Below are 20,264 nucleotides of genomic sequence, written 5' to 3'. Positions count from 1 at the left end.
CCCCTGCCCCTCCCAAAATAGGCCCCAACCTGATGGATTAAGTTTTATTTCAATTTTCTCATTTCAGCTGATCGCATGAACAGACTTCAGGGAGCACTTGCCAACACCCAGCAGTTCCAACAAATGTTTGATGAGATGAGAACCTGGTTGGATGACAAACAGAGCCAGCAACTGAAAAGCTGCCCAATTTCTGCAAAACTGGAACGACTACAGTCTCAGCTACAAGAGAATGAAGAGTTTCAGAAGAGCCTAAACCAACACAGTGGTTCCTATGAGGTCATTGTGGCTGAAGGAGAATCTTTACTTCTTTCTGTACCTCCTGGAGAAGAGAAAACTACTTTACAAAACCAGTTGGTTGAGCTCAAAAACCACTGGGAAGAACTCAGTAAAAAAACTGCAGATAGACAATCCAGGCTCAAGGACTGCATGCAGAAAGCTCAGAAATATCAGTGGCATGTGGATGACCTTGTGCCATGGATAGAAGATTGTAAGGCCAAAATGTCTGATTTGCGGGTCACTCTGGATCCAGTGCAGCTAGAATCCAGTCTCCTAAGATCAAAGGCTATGCTAAGTGAGGTAGAAAAGCGTCGATCCCTGCTGGAGTTACTAAATAGTGCTGCTGACATTCTGATTAATTCTTCAGAAACAGATGAAGATGATATCCGGGATCAGAAGGCTGGGATTAACCAGAACATGGATTCCATTACAGAAGAGCTTCAGGCCAGAACAGAATCACTTGAAGAAATGACTCAGAGACTCAAGGAGTTTCAGGAAAGCTTTAAAAACATTGAAAAGAAGGTTGAAGGGGCCAAGCACCAACTTGAGATCTTTGATGCTCTGGGCTCTCAAGCCTGTAGCAATAAGAACCTAGAGAAGCTAAGAGCTCAACAGGAAGTGCTGCAGGCTCTGGAACCCCAGGTAGACTATCTGAGGAACTTCACTCAGGGCCTCATTGAAGATGCCCCAGATGGATCTGATGCTTCCCAACTTTTGCATCAAGCCCAGGTGACCCAGCAAGAGTTCCTAGAAGTGCAACAAAGAGTCAACAGTGGTTGTACTGCAATGGAGAATAAGCTGGAGGGGATTGGCCAGTTCCATTGCCGAGTCCGAGAGATGTTTTCTCAGTTGGCAGACCTGGACGATGAGTTAGATGGTATGGGTGCTATTGGCAGAGACACTGACAGCCTTCAGTCCCAAATTGAGGATATACGGTTGTTCCTTAACAAAATTCAAGTGCTCAAGGCAGACATAGAGGCATCTGAAGCAGAATGCCGACAGATGCTAGAGGAGGAGGGGACTCTGGACTTGTTAGGTCTGAAGAGGGAGCTTGAAGCCCTCAACAAACAATGTGGCAAACTGATGGAGAGAGGTAAAGCACGCCAGGAACAGCTGGAGTTGACCCTGGGTCGTGTAGAGGACTTCTATAGGAAATTGAAAGTACTCAATGACATGACCACAGCAGCAGAGGAAGGAGAGGCCCTCCAATGGGTAGTGGGAACTGAAGTGGATATCATCAATCAACAATTAGCAGATTTTAAGGTAAGTTTCCCCTTGTTACTTTTTTTTCTTACATGTGTAGTTCTTGTAACCTGGAAATTGATTACATATACTTCTATCTGTGGTTTCACCATTCTCATCATTTCGTCATCATTGAAGCGCACTATAAACTAGTCCTGAGCAAGTAATTTGAACATATTTCTTTTCTTTTCTTTTTTTTTGCTTTTTGGGTCACACCTGGCAGGCAATGCACAGGGGCCACTCCTGGCTTTGCACTCAGGAATTACTCCGGGCCATGCTCAGGGATGCTGGGAATCGAACATGCTGGGAATCAAACCCGGGTCTGCTGTGTGCAAGGCAAATGCCCTACCCGCTGTACTATGGCTCCAGCCCTGAACATATTTCTGCTATGGTTTATTTTAGTGTTTATAACCAATTAAGGATATACAAAAGATTCTTTAAACCTTTTATCTCAGGAATCTCTCCTTGTGCTTTCTTGATATTTCATAACATTGTCTATCAGCAGTGAATACTTTCGTTTTCTTTTTTAAATTGAGATATGACGATCACAATATAAGCATACGTTCATCTTTCTGAAGTCCTGATATTTCCCCCCATAAATTTTAAGGAAAAGTGGTCATATAATGGACAAAAGTGTGAAGAGCAAAACTCTTATAAACTAGTAAGATAAAATGTGACACTTCAGAAAAACAATCCACCTGCAAGACCATACCCCAGACTCTAGGAGTTTTTTGTGTTTTGAGAATTTTAAGAAGCACTGCTTTTATTGCAGAAATATTTTGATTCTTTGCCTGAGTTAGAATGTCTGTTTCTGAGATTGTTTGAGCCTAAATCAAAACAACAGGGGAAGGTTAGAGGCAGTGATTCCAAAGTGGGGACCTGGTGAGACAGAAGCTTGGAACTTGGAGACTGTTGGGGACTCTCATTACCCAAGTCTTCTTCAAAGGAAACCCCAAGAGTTTCCTTTGTTGTGAATTCCTGGAAGGGCCTCTCTCTCCTACTGGAGGTTTCTCTATTGCTGATTCCTTCTAAGTCCATGAAGTAGATTTGGAAAGGGTACTTCTAGCACTTTATTTCCATACCAAATGTTAATTATTCCCACTTACTCAGTTAACACTCCTGCCACTAGAGTTCATTTGTTTTCTCAGAGCCTCTGCCTGTCAGAATTCTGTCTTTTCAAGACAAAAGATGGTCACATCATGGTCCCAGGATAAGACCCAGTTCAGAAAGGTGGCTATTTAAGAAAGTCCCCTATAGCTGAGAGGATGTTCAGCACTAAAGTGGAACATTGGCTGACAGCCCCCTTATTACCGTGTTTGGAGGTCATACAGCTTAGAGGGATATAAATCATCTGGGTCCTAAGACATCCAAATAAGGAAAGAGAAAATTCAGACCCAGAAATCCACTTTTTTCTGTTTCAGTGACAGGGGTGGCCTTCCCTCTTCACTTTATGTGTTTCTTTTTCCTCTTCTATTGTGAGTTTCTCAAAGCAGGATTCTTCTTCAGACATGTTACACTTACCCAATATACTTGAATCTGGGTTACCTAGAATTAGTTGTCCAACCAATTAAGTGAGTATCTCAGAAAACTAAAGTGTGCTGGATTCCAGAATAGTTTTCATCAGATTAGATTCTGGGTGGTTTTTTGTTTGTTTTTAATTTTTACTGAATCATCTTGGATTACAAAGTTAAAAGATAGTTATGATTGAGATTCAGGAATACAATGTTCCAACTCCAGTCCCTTCACCAGTGTTCACTGCCTTCCACCAATGTTCCCAGTTTTCCTCCTGCCCCACCCCCCAGTCTGCCTCTGCCATGTCCTAGTATTCCCTTCCCTAACTTTTCCCCCTGCCACTCCCACCCCAATGGCAAACTTACTACTGAAGACCAGTTCTCCTGCTTTTCACTATATTGCCTTTGGGCATTTGATATTTCCCTCTGAAGTTTCTTCATATCTCATATTTGAGAGAGATCATTCTGAGTCTGTTCTCTCCCTCTAACTGATTTGCTCAGCCTGACACTCTCACAGATACAACCACATAGCAGCAAATAGCATAATTCCATCTTTTTTATGACTGAGTAGTATTCGATTATGTATATATACCATTGTTTCTCTGTCCTGTTTTTGGACACTGGCATTTTTTCCAGATTTTGGCTATTGTGAATAGTGCCACAGTGAACATAGAAATACAAATGTCTTTTCTGTTTTGTGCTTTTGGGTGCTTGGAAATATATTTCTAGGAGTGGAATTGCTGTGTCGGATGAAAACTCAATTCCTAGTTTTTTGATAAAGTTCATATTGTCTTCCCAAAAAGGCTAGACAGTCAAAATTCTTACCAGCAGTAAATGAGGGTACTTTTTTCCCCCCATCCTCACCAAGAGTACTTGTTGATGTTCTTTTTAACAGGAGCCTGCATCTCTGGTGTGAGGTGATATCTCTTTAATGTTTTAATTTGCATTTCCCAAGATTCTGGTTTTATAAAGGAATTATTTTGTTATTGCCTAATTTTAATTTCAACCTTTTATTGATTATAGGTTTCTCTCTATCCTTTTTCTTTTTTTTTTTTTGGTTTGGTTTGGTTTGGGGACCACACTGAGTGGTGCTCAGGGCTTACTCCTTACTCTCTGCTCAGGGTTCAGTCTTGGCAATACTCAGGGACTGTATGGGGTGCTGGGAATCTAACTCATTTCATCTGCATGCAGCCAAGTTCCCTACCTGCTTTACTGTTGCTTCAGCCCCAACCACAGGTTTTTCTTTAAGTGTAGGTTCACATTAATAAAAAGATTATCTTTTCTCGACTGTGGTGATCCTCAAGGATATAGACATTTTGGTCTGCCTTGTATTTAACATTTCGAAGTCAAGGGACTGGAGAGATAGCTATCTCAACAGACTGAACACATTTTGTATGTGGGAGGCTTGAATTCAGTCCTGGTACCACATGGTTCTTAAGTACTGCCAAGAGCAGCCCCCAAGCATAGAGCTGGGATTAGCCCCTTAGTACTGCTGGGTGGGACCCATAAACAAACACACACACACACACACACACACACACACACACACACACACACACACACAAGTAAGTGTTCCTAAATCAATGCATTTTGAGTTCTGAATTGAAGTTCTTGTTTAGACACTTTGCATTGTTGCACTGATTGAATTGTTTGTGTGTGTTAGAGGGTGCAGGGAAGATATAGTTTGTGAGTTTTACCCCATTGCTGTGATGTCAGGCTGTTTTTTTTTTTAATTTTTTGGGGGGGTGTGTGTGGTATATGGGGATTGAACTCAGGGCCCAACACATGCAAGGTATGACCTTTGCCACTGCAGTGCCTCTGTGGCCACAAATATTTCTTTTTTCTTTTTACTGAACTAAAATAGGCTTATTTAAAGAAATTCACTTATGAAAAATATGAAGGGAGAGAAAAAGAGAGATATATGTTCAATAGAAAATACAGGCTTCTCCAGGGGGTAAAAAGCCACAGGTATTATTTCTTACTGATGGCTCCTGGTCTGCCTTGAAACATCTAATAACCCTTCCTTCTAATCTCCAGTGAGCAAGGAAATGAAGTAAACAAGCCTGTTAAAATTTGGTTAAGTATAAGCTACACTGCCTTTTCATTCAATTTCTGATTTCCAGTGATATTCTGAATTTTTATATTGACTGGAAGACTTTGAGAAGTTACTACTATTACTATATTTAACTTATGTCCTAGTATGTTACCCAGTAGTGCTCGGAGTTCAGAAGCTACTGTGCCACCTGTTGTATTAGACTTGTTTCACTGATTTCTAAGAATAAGCCTTTACCAAGAGTCTTCTCCATGCCCAGGCTGGACCCAGACTCCTAGCAGCAGGCACTTGCAGAGTGTGTTTCCCTGCAGGGGATTGGTGTCCACCAGGCAGAGAAGGAAGAGAGGACAGAGGACGCTGATTGCCTGGCTGTGAACTAGCATTAAGCCAGTGGGTTGTAACTATAAAGAAGCAATACATCTCCTCGAGTTGGGGATGAAAATCGAAGTTCAGTTCCCCAGGGTCACCTTCTAAAGGCAGATTCCAGGGAGAGTTTTTAATTTGTTGATTAGGAAATGAGTCACCCTCAGCTGTGTTCAGGGCTTATCCTCGTTCTGTGCTCAGGGATCACTCCTGGCAGTGCTCCTGTAGTCACATGTGTTTGTTGCCTGGCATCAAACTGGGGCAGCTTCGTGCAAGGCAAGTGCCTTACCCACTGTGTTCTCTCTCCAGTCCTAAAGAAGTTTCTGCCTCCTCCCAGCAAAGGCCTTTTGGTTAGGAGGGGAGGACCATACTCCTGGCTTAGCTCATGCTGAGCTCATAGGAAGTGGAAACAATGAGAAAGGAAAAACTCAGGGTGTCAGTTCTACAGTTCCCTAGAGGCTAGGGAAAGGGAAGGTCTTTTTTGGATCTATACTGAGGGCTGAGTCATTTTCATACATTTAGTGTTGAATTCCCTGGGTTAATATGCCAAATAGGCCAGCAGTAAATTCATCTTCCTTCACACCAGCAGAGACCAGGGTCATAAAGTAAAAAAAGCCTTAGTTCTAGGTTTTTAGCTTTTTTTTTTTTTTTTAAATAGAATCACATTCTCAATTTAGCGGTCTCTTAAGAGTACAGGATTACAGGAAATGAGGGGCCAGGGAGATGGCTCAAAGGGCTGGGGCACATGCTTTACATACAGAAGTCATAGGTTAGATTCTTCACAACTGAATATGTGTGTTGGGTGGGGGGAGAGAGAGAGAGAGAGAGAGAGAGAGAGAGAGAGAGAGAACAGGATATGAATCTGTGAGATAGAAATGTGGACTCAGCTTTAACCTTGCAAGCTCCATTAGACTGAGGGGGTGGAGGTGTTAGAATAGATAGATGAGTCAAGCCTGTGGCCAGGCTTACTTGGGATTGCTGGTAAATACACCATAAGGAGTTAGCCTGTGGGAAAAATATCCACCCCACCCCCCACTTAATTAACATGCACTGCACTGTAGCACTGTCTTCCCGTTGCTCATTGATTTGCTGGAGCGGGCACTAGTAACATCTCATTTGTGAGACTTGTTATTACTTACTGTTTTTGGCATCTCAAATACGCCATGGGTAGCTTGCCAGGCTCTGCCCTGCGGGCGGGATACTCTTGGTAGCTTGCTGGGCTCTCCGAGAGGGAGGGAGGAATAGAACCCAGGACGGCTGCGTGTAAGGCAAACACCCTACCTGCTGTGCTATCGGTCCAGCCCAAAATATTAACATGAGAGTTATTTTTCCTTGGAAAGGCTTTGGAGTAACTGGTGAAATCTTCTCAGCCAATAAGAACCAAGCAGATGTAGCCTAAAGAGGTAAAGATCCCTACCGTTGCTGAGTTGGTCTTCACTGTTGCAAGTAGAGGAGAAGAGGCCATTTCAGAAATCACAAATGAAACTATCAAACTTGTTTTTCAGAAAACTGGAAGGAAAAGACTTTGGCTGGTCTCTTTAGGAAATTCCGTTTTCCGGACAAGAACAAGAGTTTCTGATTATTGAGGAAAAGGAATTGTACATTCATAACAGACTAACAAGAAACTTAAGCCAAATTTCCCCAGAGTGATATTCTTGGGAAGCATAGAAAAAGATGCTCAATTTTGAAAAGAAGTCAGACTTAAGTCTAATAACAAGAACCTTTTCCTCCTTTTTAGAACTCTCTGTGGTGTAGTTAAGACTTGAGACCACACCAAGTCTGCAGCCATACCCAGAAACCCTGCCTACCTCAGAGTCAGAAAGCAGTGTGGTTAGACCTGAGTGGTGAACAGTACCAAGAAGTGAACCTTTCCGGGGATGTACCTCAGCAGCAAAGCTCTTGCATAGATGAGGCTTGATTCCCTAATACCACCTAATAAATAAGAAGGGTAGTTCTTGGGGATCAGTGCAATAGTACAGTGGGTAGGGTGTTTGCCTTGCATGTGGCCGAAACTGGTTTGATCCTCAGCATCCCATATGCTTCTTCTCCCCCACCCCGAGCACTGCCAGGAGTAATTCCTGAGTGCAGAGCCAGGAGTTAGCCCTGAACATCACCAGATATGACCCAGAAAGAAAAAAAAAAAGTAGTAGTTCTCAAATTACATGGTTTTGGGACTGGAGAGATAGTATAGGTACTTGCCTTTTATACACTAACCCTAGGTTTGATGCCTGGCACCTCATATGGCCCTCTGAGCATTTCCAGGAGTGATTCCCAGAGTACAGAGCTGAGAGTAAGCCCTGAGGGCTGGAGAGATAGTGTAACAAGTAAGGCTCTTGACTTGCATGCAGCCAACCCAGGTTCAGTCCTCAGCACCCCATTTGATCCCCTGAGCACCACCAGGATTGATTCATGAGTTCATAGCCAGGAGTAACCCCTGAGCATTGCTGGGTATGGGTGCCCTTCAACCCCACCCTCACATCCCAAAAGAAGTGAGTCCTGAGCACCATGGGTATGGGCCACCCTCTTGCAAGGAGAAGTGCACTTCATGAGCCCATTTGTTGTTTGTTTTGTTTTTGTTTGGGGGCCACAGCCAGCAATACTCAGAAGTTACTCCTGTCTCTGTACTTAGGAATCACTCCTGGCAATGCTTGAGGAATCATATGGGATGCTGGGGATTGAACCAAGGTCAACCGCATGCAAGCCAAGTACACAACCCCTTGCACTATCTCTCTGGCCCTCTCATATACCCATTTTTCACATGCATTTATGTTTTTTCTGTATTCAGACCAGTCTCTGGGCCTGGCACTCTACCACTCAATGACAAGTGCAAAAATGGGAAACTTTTAAAGATCTGTGGGTTTCTCATAAAGGTTCTCTTCACCCAGGGATTCATGAGAAAAAAACAGGCCAGAGAGACAGGAGGGAGGCAGCAGGCTTCCTTGAACTGTTTTCATCCCTGATTCAGGTTGAGCAGAGCCCAGACTCAGGAACTGCTATACTTGTAGCTTCTGTCTGAAGACTGCAGCAATTTTAAATATTTTACCTTGAAGCAAGAACATAAATGCTTGCCAGTTCCTTTCTTGGATATTCTCTCATTCTCTCATTCTCTCTCTCTCTCTCTCTCTCTCTCTCTCTCTCTCTCTCTCTCTTCTCTTCTCTTCTCTTCTCTTCTCTCTCCTCTCTCTCCTCTTTCTCTCTCCTTTCTCTCTTGCAAAGCAGCTACTCTAAGGCCAGAGCCATAGTAAAGCAGGTAGAGCCTTGCATGCAGGTGACCCAGAATTGATCCCCAGTACCACACATATGGTCCACTGAGTTCCACCAGGACTGATGCCTGAGCACAAAGAAGAAGTAAGCCCTGAGCGTGACCAGATGTGGTGTCTTGTCCCCCTGCCACTCCCCCCAAAAGGAAAAAAGAAAGAGTAAATGTTCTATCATTGATCCACATCTCTGGCCCTGGACAGCAGCCTTAAGCTTCCCTGTGAACACATGTGAAAACTTTCGAAGACAGGGCCTGACATAAAAGGCCAGTTTGCACAGAAATACTTATTCCTGGAACTATGAGAGATAGTATAGCAGGTAGGGTGCATGCTTTGCGCACAGTCAACCCAGGTTCTATCCCCTGCACCTCATATGGTCCCCTAAGTCCCAGGAGTGATCTCTAAGCTGAGAGATAAGAGTAAACCCTGAACACTGCCCTAAAGCAAACAAAAACCGTCTTCCTTCCTTGCAAGTTATTACAAAGGCAATATCAGCCTATCTATGGGATTTTTGCCAGTAAGGTTCATTAGAGAATAAAGTAAATGAAGTGGCTACTATCTACTTGTCTTCAGCAAGAAAAGAAATCACACTTGGTTTGACCTCTCTGTCACCTAGAGGCTCCTGTATCTCCAGCTTTAAACAGTGGTACAACCTCACCTTGTACAGAACCTTGGCAGTCTTGTTTGCTTGTGTTTTCCTTGAACAAGTCTACACCAGTTAGAACTACTAAGGTCCAGAGAGTAAAAAGAAAGCTCTAAACAGGCTCTTCAACCTCAGGACTCAGCATCCAAATGTAGCATTGTAGCATCTGGCCTCTACTCTGTAGGTGCTGGTAGCCAATAAACCTCCCCCAGAGTGATATCTAAAAATGTCTTCAAATAATACCTCATTATTTCCTGGAAGACCCAGTCTCACTTGGTTGAGAACCAATTGCATAGAAAAAAAAAAGTGTATCGCTTTACATGTAGGGAATGTAGGATTCAGCTGAAAAAGGTGCTCATTGACTGACTAAATATTTATGTAGCAAGCCACTGACAATCTGACTGTGACTGTGCAGTAGCAACAACTGTCCCAGTCAGCCTTCCTTCAGGACAGGTCCTGGATACTTTATTTTGCTGGTGCTAATCCGTGCCTAGTTTAAAAGCTCCTAGTCACTTTCCCTGGCATCTGCAGCTTATTCTGTGCATAGTTATTGATGCAGGTGTTTGGTGGATGATGCATTTCTAAAAAGAGGAACTTCCTTTGTGGAAGTATTCCAGGGAGCTTCCTTGCACTGTGCCTTTAAGGAAAAACCACAGGCTGTCAGTTGTTCTCAACCCAGGAGTCACAGTTTGGCTGCTGGTTTTTATATTATGTGATACCTCTCTCTCTTTTCCACTCCACCCCACCCCCCAAAAAATTCCAAAGCTCTGTGATAATCTTATGAAGGCATCTTTTATGCCTTTGTTTCATGTGAAACTTTTATCAGCCAATTTTAAATCTTCATCATTAGTGTTTTAAATACCAGTGTCACAGGACTGGGGAGATAGCTTAAAGGACTAGAGCATATGGTTGCATGAAGGAGCCCTGTGTTCCATCCCTTCACCACATGTCTCACCCACATCCACCCCCACCACACACAGCATCACAATCAGATGGAAGGAAAAGCAAATGGAAGGTTGGCAAGAGAGTATTGATGGGTTACACATAAACACACACACACACACACACACATACACACACACACACACACGTCTGGAAATTTTGATTGTAATGGGAAGATTTTATTTTATTTTTAAAAAACTTTCAGGTCTGTCCAGAAGAATCAGTTTTAAGGGAATTGATTTATTTCTGTGAAGATATGGGCAGCTGACATTTTATCTGTTTTATTTTAGGCAGTCTGGTTTACAAAACTGTTAGTGGTAGGGCTTCATACATAAAATATTCCATCACCACACTCTCCTCCACAGTGTCCACTTCACCAAGGGGAATTTTTTTTAATTTTGTTTAATTTTCCCCTTACACTTTATATAAACAGTAGTTTACAAAGTTGTTCATGATGATTTGTTTCAGATATTCAGTATTTCAACACCAATCCCTCCACTATTGCACCTTCCCATCACCATTATTTCCAATTTACAAGGGGAAGATTTTAAAGCAACAAATAAATATATATTCAACCAAAAGGACTAAACAGTTTGACCTTACTGAAATTCTTCACTTGTGATGTCAGCAGGTAACATTTGCAACTAAGTTTATCATGGGTCTTTGTACAAGGAAGAAGAAAGTTCTCAGAAAAACTAGAATCTGTCCTATATAGAATTTGTGTCATTAGTATCTAATTAGTGAGCACAGTTGAGATATGCATAGCCTTGCAACATAGGCCTACAGCTAGAAATAAATGGTAAAGGATCTCAACTTCCATAATTTTAGATCTTCAGAAAGGTCCTGAACATTTTTGAGCTAGCTGACTGGCTAGGGGCCTAAAAGATAGTATACAGTGGGTAAGGCACTTCCCTTACATACAGCCAACCCATATTTGATTCTTGGTATCCCCTAAAGTTCCCCAAGTACCTCCAGGAGTGATTCCTGATGCCAAGCCAGGAATAACCCCTGAGCATTGCTAGGTGTGGCCCAAAAAAACAAACAAAACCAAAAAAGCTAGCTGACCAGCACATAGGTTATCAGCCTCTAGACCGTACAGTGAGCTGCTTTGAAGGACACTTGATTGTTAGAACTGGCTGGCTCACCAGGAATAAAACAAGTCTCACTGGGAGTCATGTTGGGTCACTGCACCAAAGCATCACTTCACCAAAGGGCTGTCTCCTGCCAAGTAGATTCTTTCCAAGTTTCAACTATCTCAGTTGGAAAAAAACCTAGCTTTGAGGAGAATGTGCTCCTTCCTTACCTTCTTTAATACTTTTCCCCTACCACAAATAACAGTAAAATAACTGCACTGTCATCCCATTGTTCATCGATTTGCTCTCATGGGCACCAGTAACGTCTCCATTGTGAAACTTGTTGTTACTGGTTTTGGCATATCAAATACGCCATGGGTAGCTTGCCAGGTTCTGCTCTGTGGGCAGGATACTCTTAGTAGCTGGGCTCCCTGAAAGGGACGGAGGAATCTAACCCGGGTCAGCCTCATGCAAGGCAAACGCCTTACTTGCTGTGCTATCGCTACAATCTTTTCAAATAACTTTTCCAATAACAGTCTCTGGTGTTGGTCATGGAAAATTAGTGGGAATCCCCTCCCCTGGGCCTTCACAAGCTATTTTCCTTACACCAGTACTGTGGTTTGAAATGTGACCTTCAAAACTCGACTACCCAGGGATGAGAACAGTGGTATGTGATGATGGCCCAGGGATTCCTTTTAGGGGTTCAGAGAAATGGGCTTCATGTTCCTTTCAGTCATCCTGTTGAGTACTTGTTCTGTGTTAGTCCTTGTGGTGAATGTTGGGGTTAAGAAATAGACCAAAGAGTTGCAGAGGTGGTGATGTGGTAATAAATGCAGTAAAGAAGACCTAGGTCTAAATGGTCTCAGATCCTAAAACTGCCCCGTAAATTACTGGAAAGACATTTCAAAAACCCATTAGCAGATAGGAAAACTGGGAATTGAAGATGTTAAAATAACTGTTCAAGCATGATAGCAATTAATGTTAAAGTCAAGATTGCAAAGATCTGTTCAACACCCAAATTCATGGTTGACGGTGATTCTCAATGGTGGCAGTGTGAGGGGTGTTTTTCCTTGAGGGACATTTAGCAATATATAAAGACATTTTTAATTGTCACTCTGGCATCTTGTCGGCGTTACAAATATCTTATACGGGACAGCCCCTGACAACAAAGAATCGTTCAAATCACTTCTAGAAGGAGAGTAGGGTTAATATTCCATTCAAGTTCTGTAACAAGTAAGAGTTAAATAACAAAATACTTTCACTGCCTGGGAAGTATCATGGTTTTCCTTCTTGTTTTTCTTTTCTTTCTTTTTTTTTTTTTTGTGGGGGAAGGGGTACATCTGACCGTTACTCATTGCTTACTCCTGGCTCTGTGCTCAGGGATCACTCCTAATGGTGCTCAAGAAACTATATGGGATGTTAGGAATTGAACCCCACTGAGCCGCATGAAAGATCAGCACCCTGCCTACTGTACTCTATCTCTTTCTTGTTTTTTCAAAAACCAGTCAGTTTTAATTTAAGACTGATTTATCCAGACATGTTGGATAAAGTCAGGATCTTGGTGGACTAATTTGAGCATTTGGCTAAAGAATTCTCTCCATGCTTGACCAGTCCCCACCCCACCCTACCACAAGACTCCTGCTGTGGAAATCAATCAGCTGAGTATCTCAAGCTGCTTCCTGTAGGGTGTGTTGTGGAATGGCATCAGCCCCTGCACCAGCTGGAAGTACTGATCTCAGTGTGATTTTATCAGACTCTGTCTCTTTTGAGCCTTGCTGTTTGGAACAAAGGATCCTCTGTTAGGCATGCAGAGAGATAGTGTGATTGGACAGCCAGCAAGTACACACACAGTTCCCACAGGGGGAAAAAACAGACATAAATTATATGGTAGCCTTCTAAAACTTCAAGCCTCTAGGGTGGTTTTCCCAGGGCCAGAGAGATAGTACAGCGGGTAAAGTACTTGCCTGGCACAGGGTCAACCTGTGTCTGATGCCCAACACCCTATATAGTCCCCTGAGCACCGCCAGGTATGGCGTCCAAACTAACAACACCCCCCCAAAAAAAAAGAAAATCCAGCACAGTGTTTTTTTTCCTTCTTATCTGTCTCCGTAGTCACTCTCCTTTTGTGAATGCTTCTTTCCCCATGATCAATTCAGGAGTATTCCAGTCTGATGGATTACATTATGGCATCCTCCAAAACTAGTCTGTAATGTGTCTCTAGTCTTGTCTTTCTTGAATTTTTCATCCCCCCTGTCTTCCTAGTCTTATTTTCTATAGAGATTATCCATTCCATCCACTCCAAACACTCCTTACATAGTGTACCTATTGCATTTCTACCCATCCCTGAAGACAGCTTAAATCTGTTATTTCCACAAAGCATTCTTGATCTCCCAGCTACTTCTCCTGAGCTTCTGTATCACTTCATACATGTATTTCATTTCATTAACCTGAACAGAGCAAAACTAAAAAAAAATTGCAACTTCAGGTGCATTTGAAGATAACCAGATTCTAAGATGTTTTATAGCTATCACCTTTGAGTCATTTGTTATTTACTCAGTTAGTTGGCAGTTCAGAAGAGTCTTCAAAATTCATTCATCTTTATGTAGTAAAAAATATTAAACACTAGTTTGAGTCAGAAATATCCAGCTTTTGATTCTGGTTATCATTTATTAGCTGAATGACCTGGGTTAACTCTGTATAGTTACTTATAAAGTATGAACAATGGTAAGTCATACTTTCAGGGTTTGTGGGGGGTTTTTAGAGTCATATACCCAGTGATGCTCAGAGGTTACACCTGGCTCTGCACTCAAGAATTATTCCTGGCAGTGCTCGGGGAACTATAGGGGATGCCAGGGATGGAACCAGGGTCAGCGCCATGCAAGGCAAAGCCCTACCCACCCACTGTACTTTCGCTCTGGCCCCACCATTAGTGTTTTTATGTAAATTGCTTGAGTGATGTAGATAAAAACACTCAAGTATATTTTAAGTGCTTGATAAGTAGTAGATTTTTTTTTTTATTTCTTTTTTTGGGGCCACACCTGACAATGCTGGGGTTAGGAGACTACTCCCAGCTTAGTGCTTGGGAGCATTCTTGGCAGTGGTTGGAGGAACATGCAGTGCCAGGGGTCAAACTCAGGATTCCAGCAGACAGATCATGTGCTTAGGTCCTTTGACCTGACCTACTCTATTGATTTTTTTTATTTATCCAGACAAAATATAAAATATTTTTTAGTAGTTCAAAATCTACCCTTGTGCCTAAGTATGATCATTCTCCACAAAACTTAACCTAGGGGCCTGGAGCAATAGCACAGTGGGTAGGGCATTTGCCTTGCACGTGGCCAACCCAGGTTCGATTCCCAGCATCCCATATGGTCCCCTGAGCACTGCCAGGAGTAATTCCTGAGTGTAGAGCCAGGAGTAATACCTGTGCATTGCCAGGTGTGACCCAAAAAGAAAAAGAAAAATAACCTAGGCCCAGAACCAGGTTTTATATTCACCAGGTTTATATCATGTTTTTAAAAGGGGAAATTATGAGAATAAAGTAAAATCACTTTGATGGCAGCAGTAAAACAAGTGGATGACACACAACTTTCCTGAGCAATATTTTGGTGAATATGTGTATTGCTTATTTCTAACTCTGTGTAGCAGTACATTTAGGATTTAGGTCTTGGCTATTTACGACAACCTTTAAGTAAGCCTCATATCTACATATGTACATACGTACATACGTATACTGCTTATTTATTCATCAATGTGTTTATTTTTAAATTCATATTGGAAGTCGTTAGCCAGCAGTCTTCCTAAGACTATTTGACCTTGGCTTTATGCTCTTCAAATCAGCATTATTTTCTTATCATTAACCAAAATTAACCAGAAGCCATTACCAGTCAGTGTCTTCCCAGTCACCTGTCAGAATCACTTTAGTGATCCTGGGGTCCTTGGCCTAATTAGCTTTTAACATAGAATATGTTATCATCCTCTGTTGTGACTCTATGAATAACAAATCAGCATCTTTGTGAGAAATATCTCTTAATATTAATAAATCCTTAATTAAAATATTGAAATGTGAGAAAAAATACGAACTTAATATCAGAAGAAGCACTGTAGCACTGTCCTCCCATTGTTCATCAATTTGCTCCAGTGGGCACCAGTAACGTCTCCCTTGTGAGACTTGTTGTCACTGTTTTTGGCATATCGAATATGCCACGGGTAGCTTGCCAGGCTCTGCCGCGCGCGCTGTGCTATCACTCCAGCCCGTGAAACCATAGTATCTAATATCTAAAATAATATTTTGTTATTTGGGGGCCACACCCAGCGGTGCACAGGACTTACTCCTGGCTCTGCACTGACCCCTGAGCATCACCAGATGTGCCCTTCCCCCAAAAGAAATGAATGAGGGTGAGCACATGCGCACAATGAAGGTCAGTGGGTTTGCATGCCTGCATGTGCACTCGGGCGGGGGCTCCACCGCTCCCGTCCTCAGTGGCCATGGCCGTCCTGCCTCGACTCGCGGTGGCTCACGCGCGGCAGCCGCCCTTCCTGTATTCTTTCCAATCGCCAGTTGACTACTATCAGAAGAAAGTAGTTTTTAAAATACATATATAATTCATCTTTCTGCTAAGTTGCCAAATCAAGTTGTTTTTTTTTTTAAAAAAAAAAACTTCCTTCACAGTCTCAGCAAGTATGTGTTTGTAATACTTGGTTTTGTATATGTGTGAGTCAAGGGAAGAAGATGGTAAGAATTCAAAGAAATTAGACATATCTTGGGTCTTCTCCAGCTTGTAGTCACCACATCGATTAAAGTGAATCATTTATCTCTATCATCTTATTATTCTCTGCCAAGGGAAAAGCTTTGATTTTGGTCAAATCTTTAGACTCAAACTTAAATTGTGGTCCTACGAAAAGAATTGAGTAACAAGACCAGGGAGATAGTATAGCAGGTAAGGTGGTTTTTGCCATGCATGCAGCTGGTTCAATCCCTGAAACAGCCCTACTAGCAGTAATCCCTGGGCCCAGAGCCAGGAGTAACCTCTGAGCACAAATAGGTGAGGTCCAAAACTGAAAATAACAAAATAAAGAATTTAGTGGCAAAATGAAAAGACAGGTTTCAGAAGTCTGCCCTTGGTGTTGTTTATTCTATCTCCAATTGTGTGTGTGTGTGTGTGTGTGTGTGTGTGTTGTTTGTTTTATGAGGACAAGGGTAGTGCTCAGGGGTCACACCTGGCTCTGTGCTCAGGGGACCATATGCAGAGCCAGGTTTTGAACCATTGTTATAATGTAGCATGCAAGGTAAGGTGCCTTGACTTATAGATCTCTTTGGTCTTTTGGTTTTTAGTTTGGGTGCCTTATCTAATAGCGCTCAGGGTCTACTCCTGATGCTCAGGGGAATGATGTAGCCTGGGGACTCCCTTTGTGCTCTGGCCCTTTTAGACCTGTCCTCTTAGTCTAACTCCTTTTTTATTTTATTGTTATTATTATTTTTAGTATTGGAGAGAGGATCTTTAAGGTAAAATTTCTTGGAGACAAAATCCAAAGACCTTTTTTCATAGGAGTAGTCAGGCAACATTGAGAAGTTGTCAATTCGTGAGAGTTGTAAAATCTTGCAATCCTGAAACTAGGAAGACCATTCATAACCCTAGTGAAAGCCCACCTGGTCACTCTCACAGGAGGGTCCTCCTGAAGCTCCAGGCCACTTACCTTTGATCCCGTTCCCCTAACACACCCATGCTGTCATAGCAACTATTTGCTTTTTTGTTTGGTTTTGAGTCACACAAAACTGCGCCCAGGCCTTAGTCCTGGTTCTGCACTCAGGGATCACTCCAGGCAGAACCATATGGGTTCAAAGGATTGAACCCAGATTGGCTGTGTTCAAGGCAAGCACCTTACGTGCTGTGCTATCGCTCCAGCCCTGCCCTTTTTTTCCCAAAGAACATTTATCACCATTGAATTACAATAAACAGCCCTCTCCCCTACTAAAATATAAGTTCTTGGTGAATCTTGTTCATCACTTTCATTCTGTGACATGGCATAGTTATGTGCACATGGTAGAACCTGATAAATATTTGTTGAACAAATGAAAAGGAAACAACAAAGCTACACTGTGTGAAAATAGCTTGCCTTAAAACAACAGAAACAGTAGGGCAAGAAATAAGGGTAGAGAGTATAGCCTCACCAAAAAAAAAAAAAAAAAAAAAAAGAAGAAGAAGAAGAAGAAAATAAGGAGACTAATTAGAAAGGTAGCAGTGGTGTCAAAGAAGCCAAAAGAATAATATGAAGAAGAAGGAAGGACCAATACCTCTTGCCACTGTTTATCCTTAACTTCCAATAATTTGATCCAATCTACATCACTGCACTGAAACTGCTGTCCTGGGAGTATTCACTGACTTCCTAGCCAAGTCCAGTAACTGTCTTACTTATTGTCCTTCTCAACATTGATGCAGCATTTAACATAATGGCTTCCTTTATCAAAACCTTCTATCCATTAACTTTATTGACAATGTACTCTCTCCATGACCTTCTTGCTACTCTGCTTTTTTGGTTGGTCATTCTACGTCCCAAATACATGGTTCCACATTCATCCTCCAGGATGTTTAGTTTTACTTCATTGTCCTTTGGGAGAAGGTTTCCAAATCTATCTCCACCCCAAATTTTAGCCTATTTTTGGCAAAAGTCCTTTCTTGTTTTCTTTTTTTTCCTTCCTTTCTTTCTTCTTCACTACTGCCCCCTCCATGGTGATGGTCAGGGGTTATTCCTGGCTGTGCACTCAGGAATTGTTCTCTGTGCTCAGAGAACCATATGGGATGCCAGGAATCAAACCCGGGTTGGCAGCATGCAAGTCAAACGCCCTCTCCACTATAAGATCACTCTTGTCCCCATCCTCTACTTTCTGTCTGATCAGTGTGAATTTCACGTTTTACTTCTGCAATTTCTTTCGAATCTGCCTTTCTCATTTCTATAAGGTCAAGCTTTTCTCACTGCTTGTCTAAAGTGAAGAATCCTCTTGATTGCTACATTTTCAATTTTATTCACTTATAATCTATTCATATGTATTGATATCAATTTAGTAGCAACACATCAGGGCTCAATTATGTAAAGAGGTCAGCTTTTTATTGCTGACTTTTTTATTTATAAAAAAGGATTTGGAATTTTTTTAAACAAGATAATTTTTATTTAAAAGGGGCCGAAGAGATAGTACAGTGAGTAGGGTGCTTGCCTTGCACACAGCCAAGCCTGGTTCGATCCCCAGCATCCCACACAGTCCCTGAGCACCACCAGAGTGATTCCTGAGTGTGGAGCCAGGAGTAACATCTGAGTATTGCCAGATGTTGCCCAAAAAACAATCAAACAACAATAACAAATTCAAATAAACATCTAGTCCCAGATTCTTGGGAAACATCCCACTTACCACTGGATATCTCTCCTAACCTGTGGTACATTTAACTGAGTAGATCTTGATGTAGTGATTTTTCTTTTTTTTTTAAATTTGTATTAATGAATCACCATGAGGTACAGTTACAAACTTACGAACTTTCATGTTTGCATTTCAGTCATATAGTGATCGTTTACATCCCTCCACCAGTGGCCATTCTCCTCCACCAGTGTTCCCAGTATCCCTCCCACCACCCCTACCCCAACCCCCACCACCTCACCCTGCCTCTACGGCAGGGCATTCCCTTTTGTTCTCTCTCCTTTTGGTGTTGTAGTTTGCAGTAGAGGTATTGAGTGGCCATTATGTTTGGTCTATAGTCTACTTTTGGTACACAGCTTTCAACCCGAGTGGGTCCTCCTAACATTCTCTACTAGGTGTTCTCTTCCCTGTCTCTGCTGCCTTTTCTCCCACATGTGAGGCCAGTTTCCAAGCTATGGGGCAGACCTTCTGGTTCTTATCTCTACTACTCTTGGGCGTTAGTGTCCCATTCTGCTACTTTATAATCCACATATGGGTGAGATCTTTCTATGTCTGTCTCTTTCTTTCTGACTCATTTCACTCAATATACTTTCCATGTTGATCCACTTATATGCAAATTTCATGACCTCATCTTTTCTAACAGCTGCATAGTATTCCATTGTGTAGATGTACCAAAGTTTCTTTAACCAGTCATCTGTTTTGGGGCACTCCAGTTTTTTCCAGATTTTGACTATTGAAAACAGTGCTGCAATGAATATACAAATGCAGATGTCATTTCTACTATACTTTCTTGCCTCTCCAGGATACATTCCCAGGAGTGGTATTGCTGGGTCAAATGGGAGCTCAATTTCTAATTTTTTGAGAATCGTCCATATAGTTTTCCAAAAGGGCTGAACCAGTCGGCATTTCCACCAGCAGTGAAGGAGAGTCCCTTTCTCCCCATATCCACACCAACACCGGTTGCTTTTCTTCTTTTGGATGTGGGCCAGTCTCCGTGGTCTGAGATGGTATCTCATTGTTGTTTTGATTTGCATCTCCCTGATGATTATTGGTGAAGAGCATTTTCTCATGTGCCTCTTAGCCATTCAGATTTCTTCTTTAAGAAAGTTTCTGTTCATTTTATCACCCCATTCTTTGATAGGGTTGGATGTTTTCTTCTTGTGGAGTTCAACCAGTGCCTTGTATATCCTTGATATCAACCCCTTATTGGATGGGTATTGGGTGAATATCCTTTCCCATTCTGTAAACTGTCTTTGTATTTTGGTCACTATTTCTTTTGAGGTGCAGAAGCTTCTTAGTTAAAGATAGTCCCATTTGTTTATCTCTGTTTTCACTTGCTTGGCTAGTGGCATGTTATCTTTGAAGATACCGTTAGCTTCAACATCATGGAGGGTTTTGCTGACCTTGTCTTCAATGTACTTTAGGGATTCTGGTCTGATGTTGAGGTCTTTAATCCATTTTAATCTGACTTTTGTACATGGTGATAGGTGGAGATC

The 20,264-nt window shown here is 42.1% G+C and overlaps 1 protein-coding gene across 21 annotated transcripts in view; it reads left to right on the top strand.

The window, feature by feature from the left end:
* The window catches only part of MACF1 (microtubule actin crosslinking factor 1), a 411,553-nt gene that overhangs the window by 305,558 nt on the left and 85,731 nt on the right, over positions 1-20,264 (top strand). For all 21 annotated transcript variants that reach the window (XM_055137709.1, XM_055137708.1, XM_055137706.1 and 18 more), the window contains one exon: positions 68-1,539. In XM_055137709.1, the coding sequence (XP_054993684.1) occupies positions 68-1,539 (1,472 nt within the window). The remainder of the gene's footprint in view (positions 1-67; positions 1,540-20,264) is intronic.

Source organism: Sorex araneus, chromosome 5 (genome assembly GCF_027595985.1).
Source record: "Sorex araneus isolate mSorAra2 chromosome 5, mSorAra2.pri, whole genome shotgun sequence".
Classification (NCBI taxonomy): Eukaryota; Metazoa; Chordata; class Mammalia; order Eulipotyphla; family Soricidae; genus Sorex; species Sorex araneus.
This window is presented reverse-complemented; position numbering and strand designations above follow the sequence as displayed.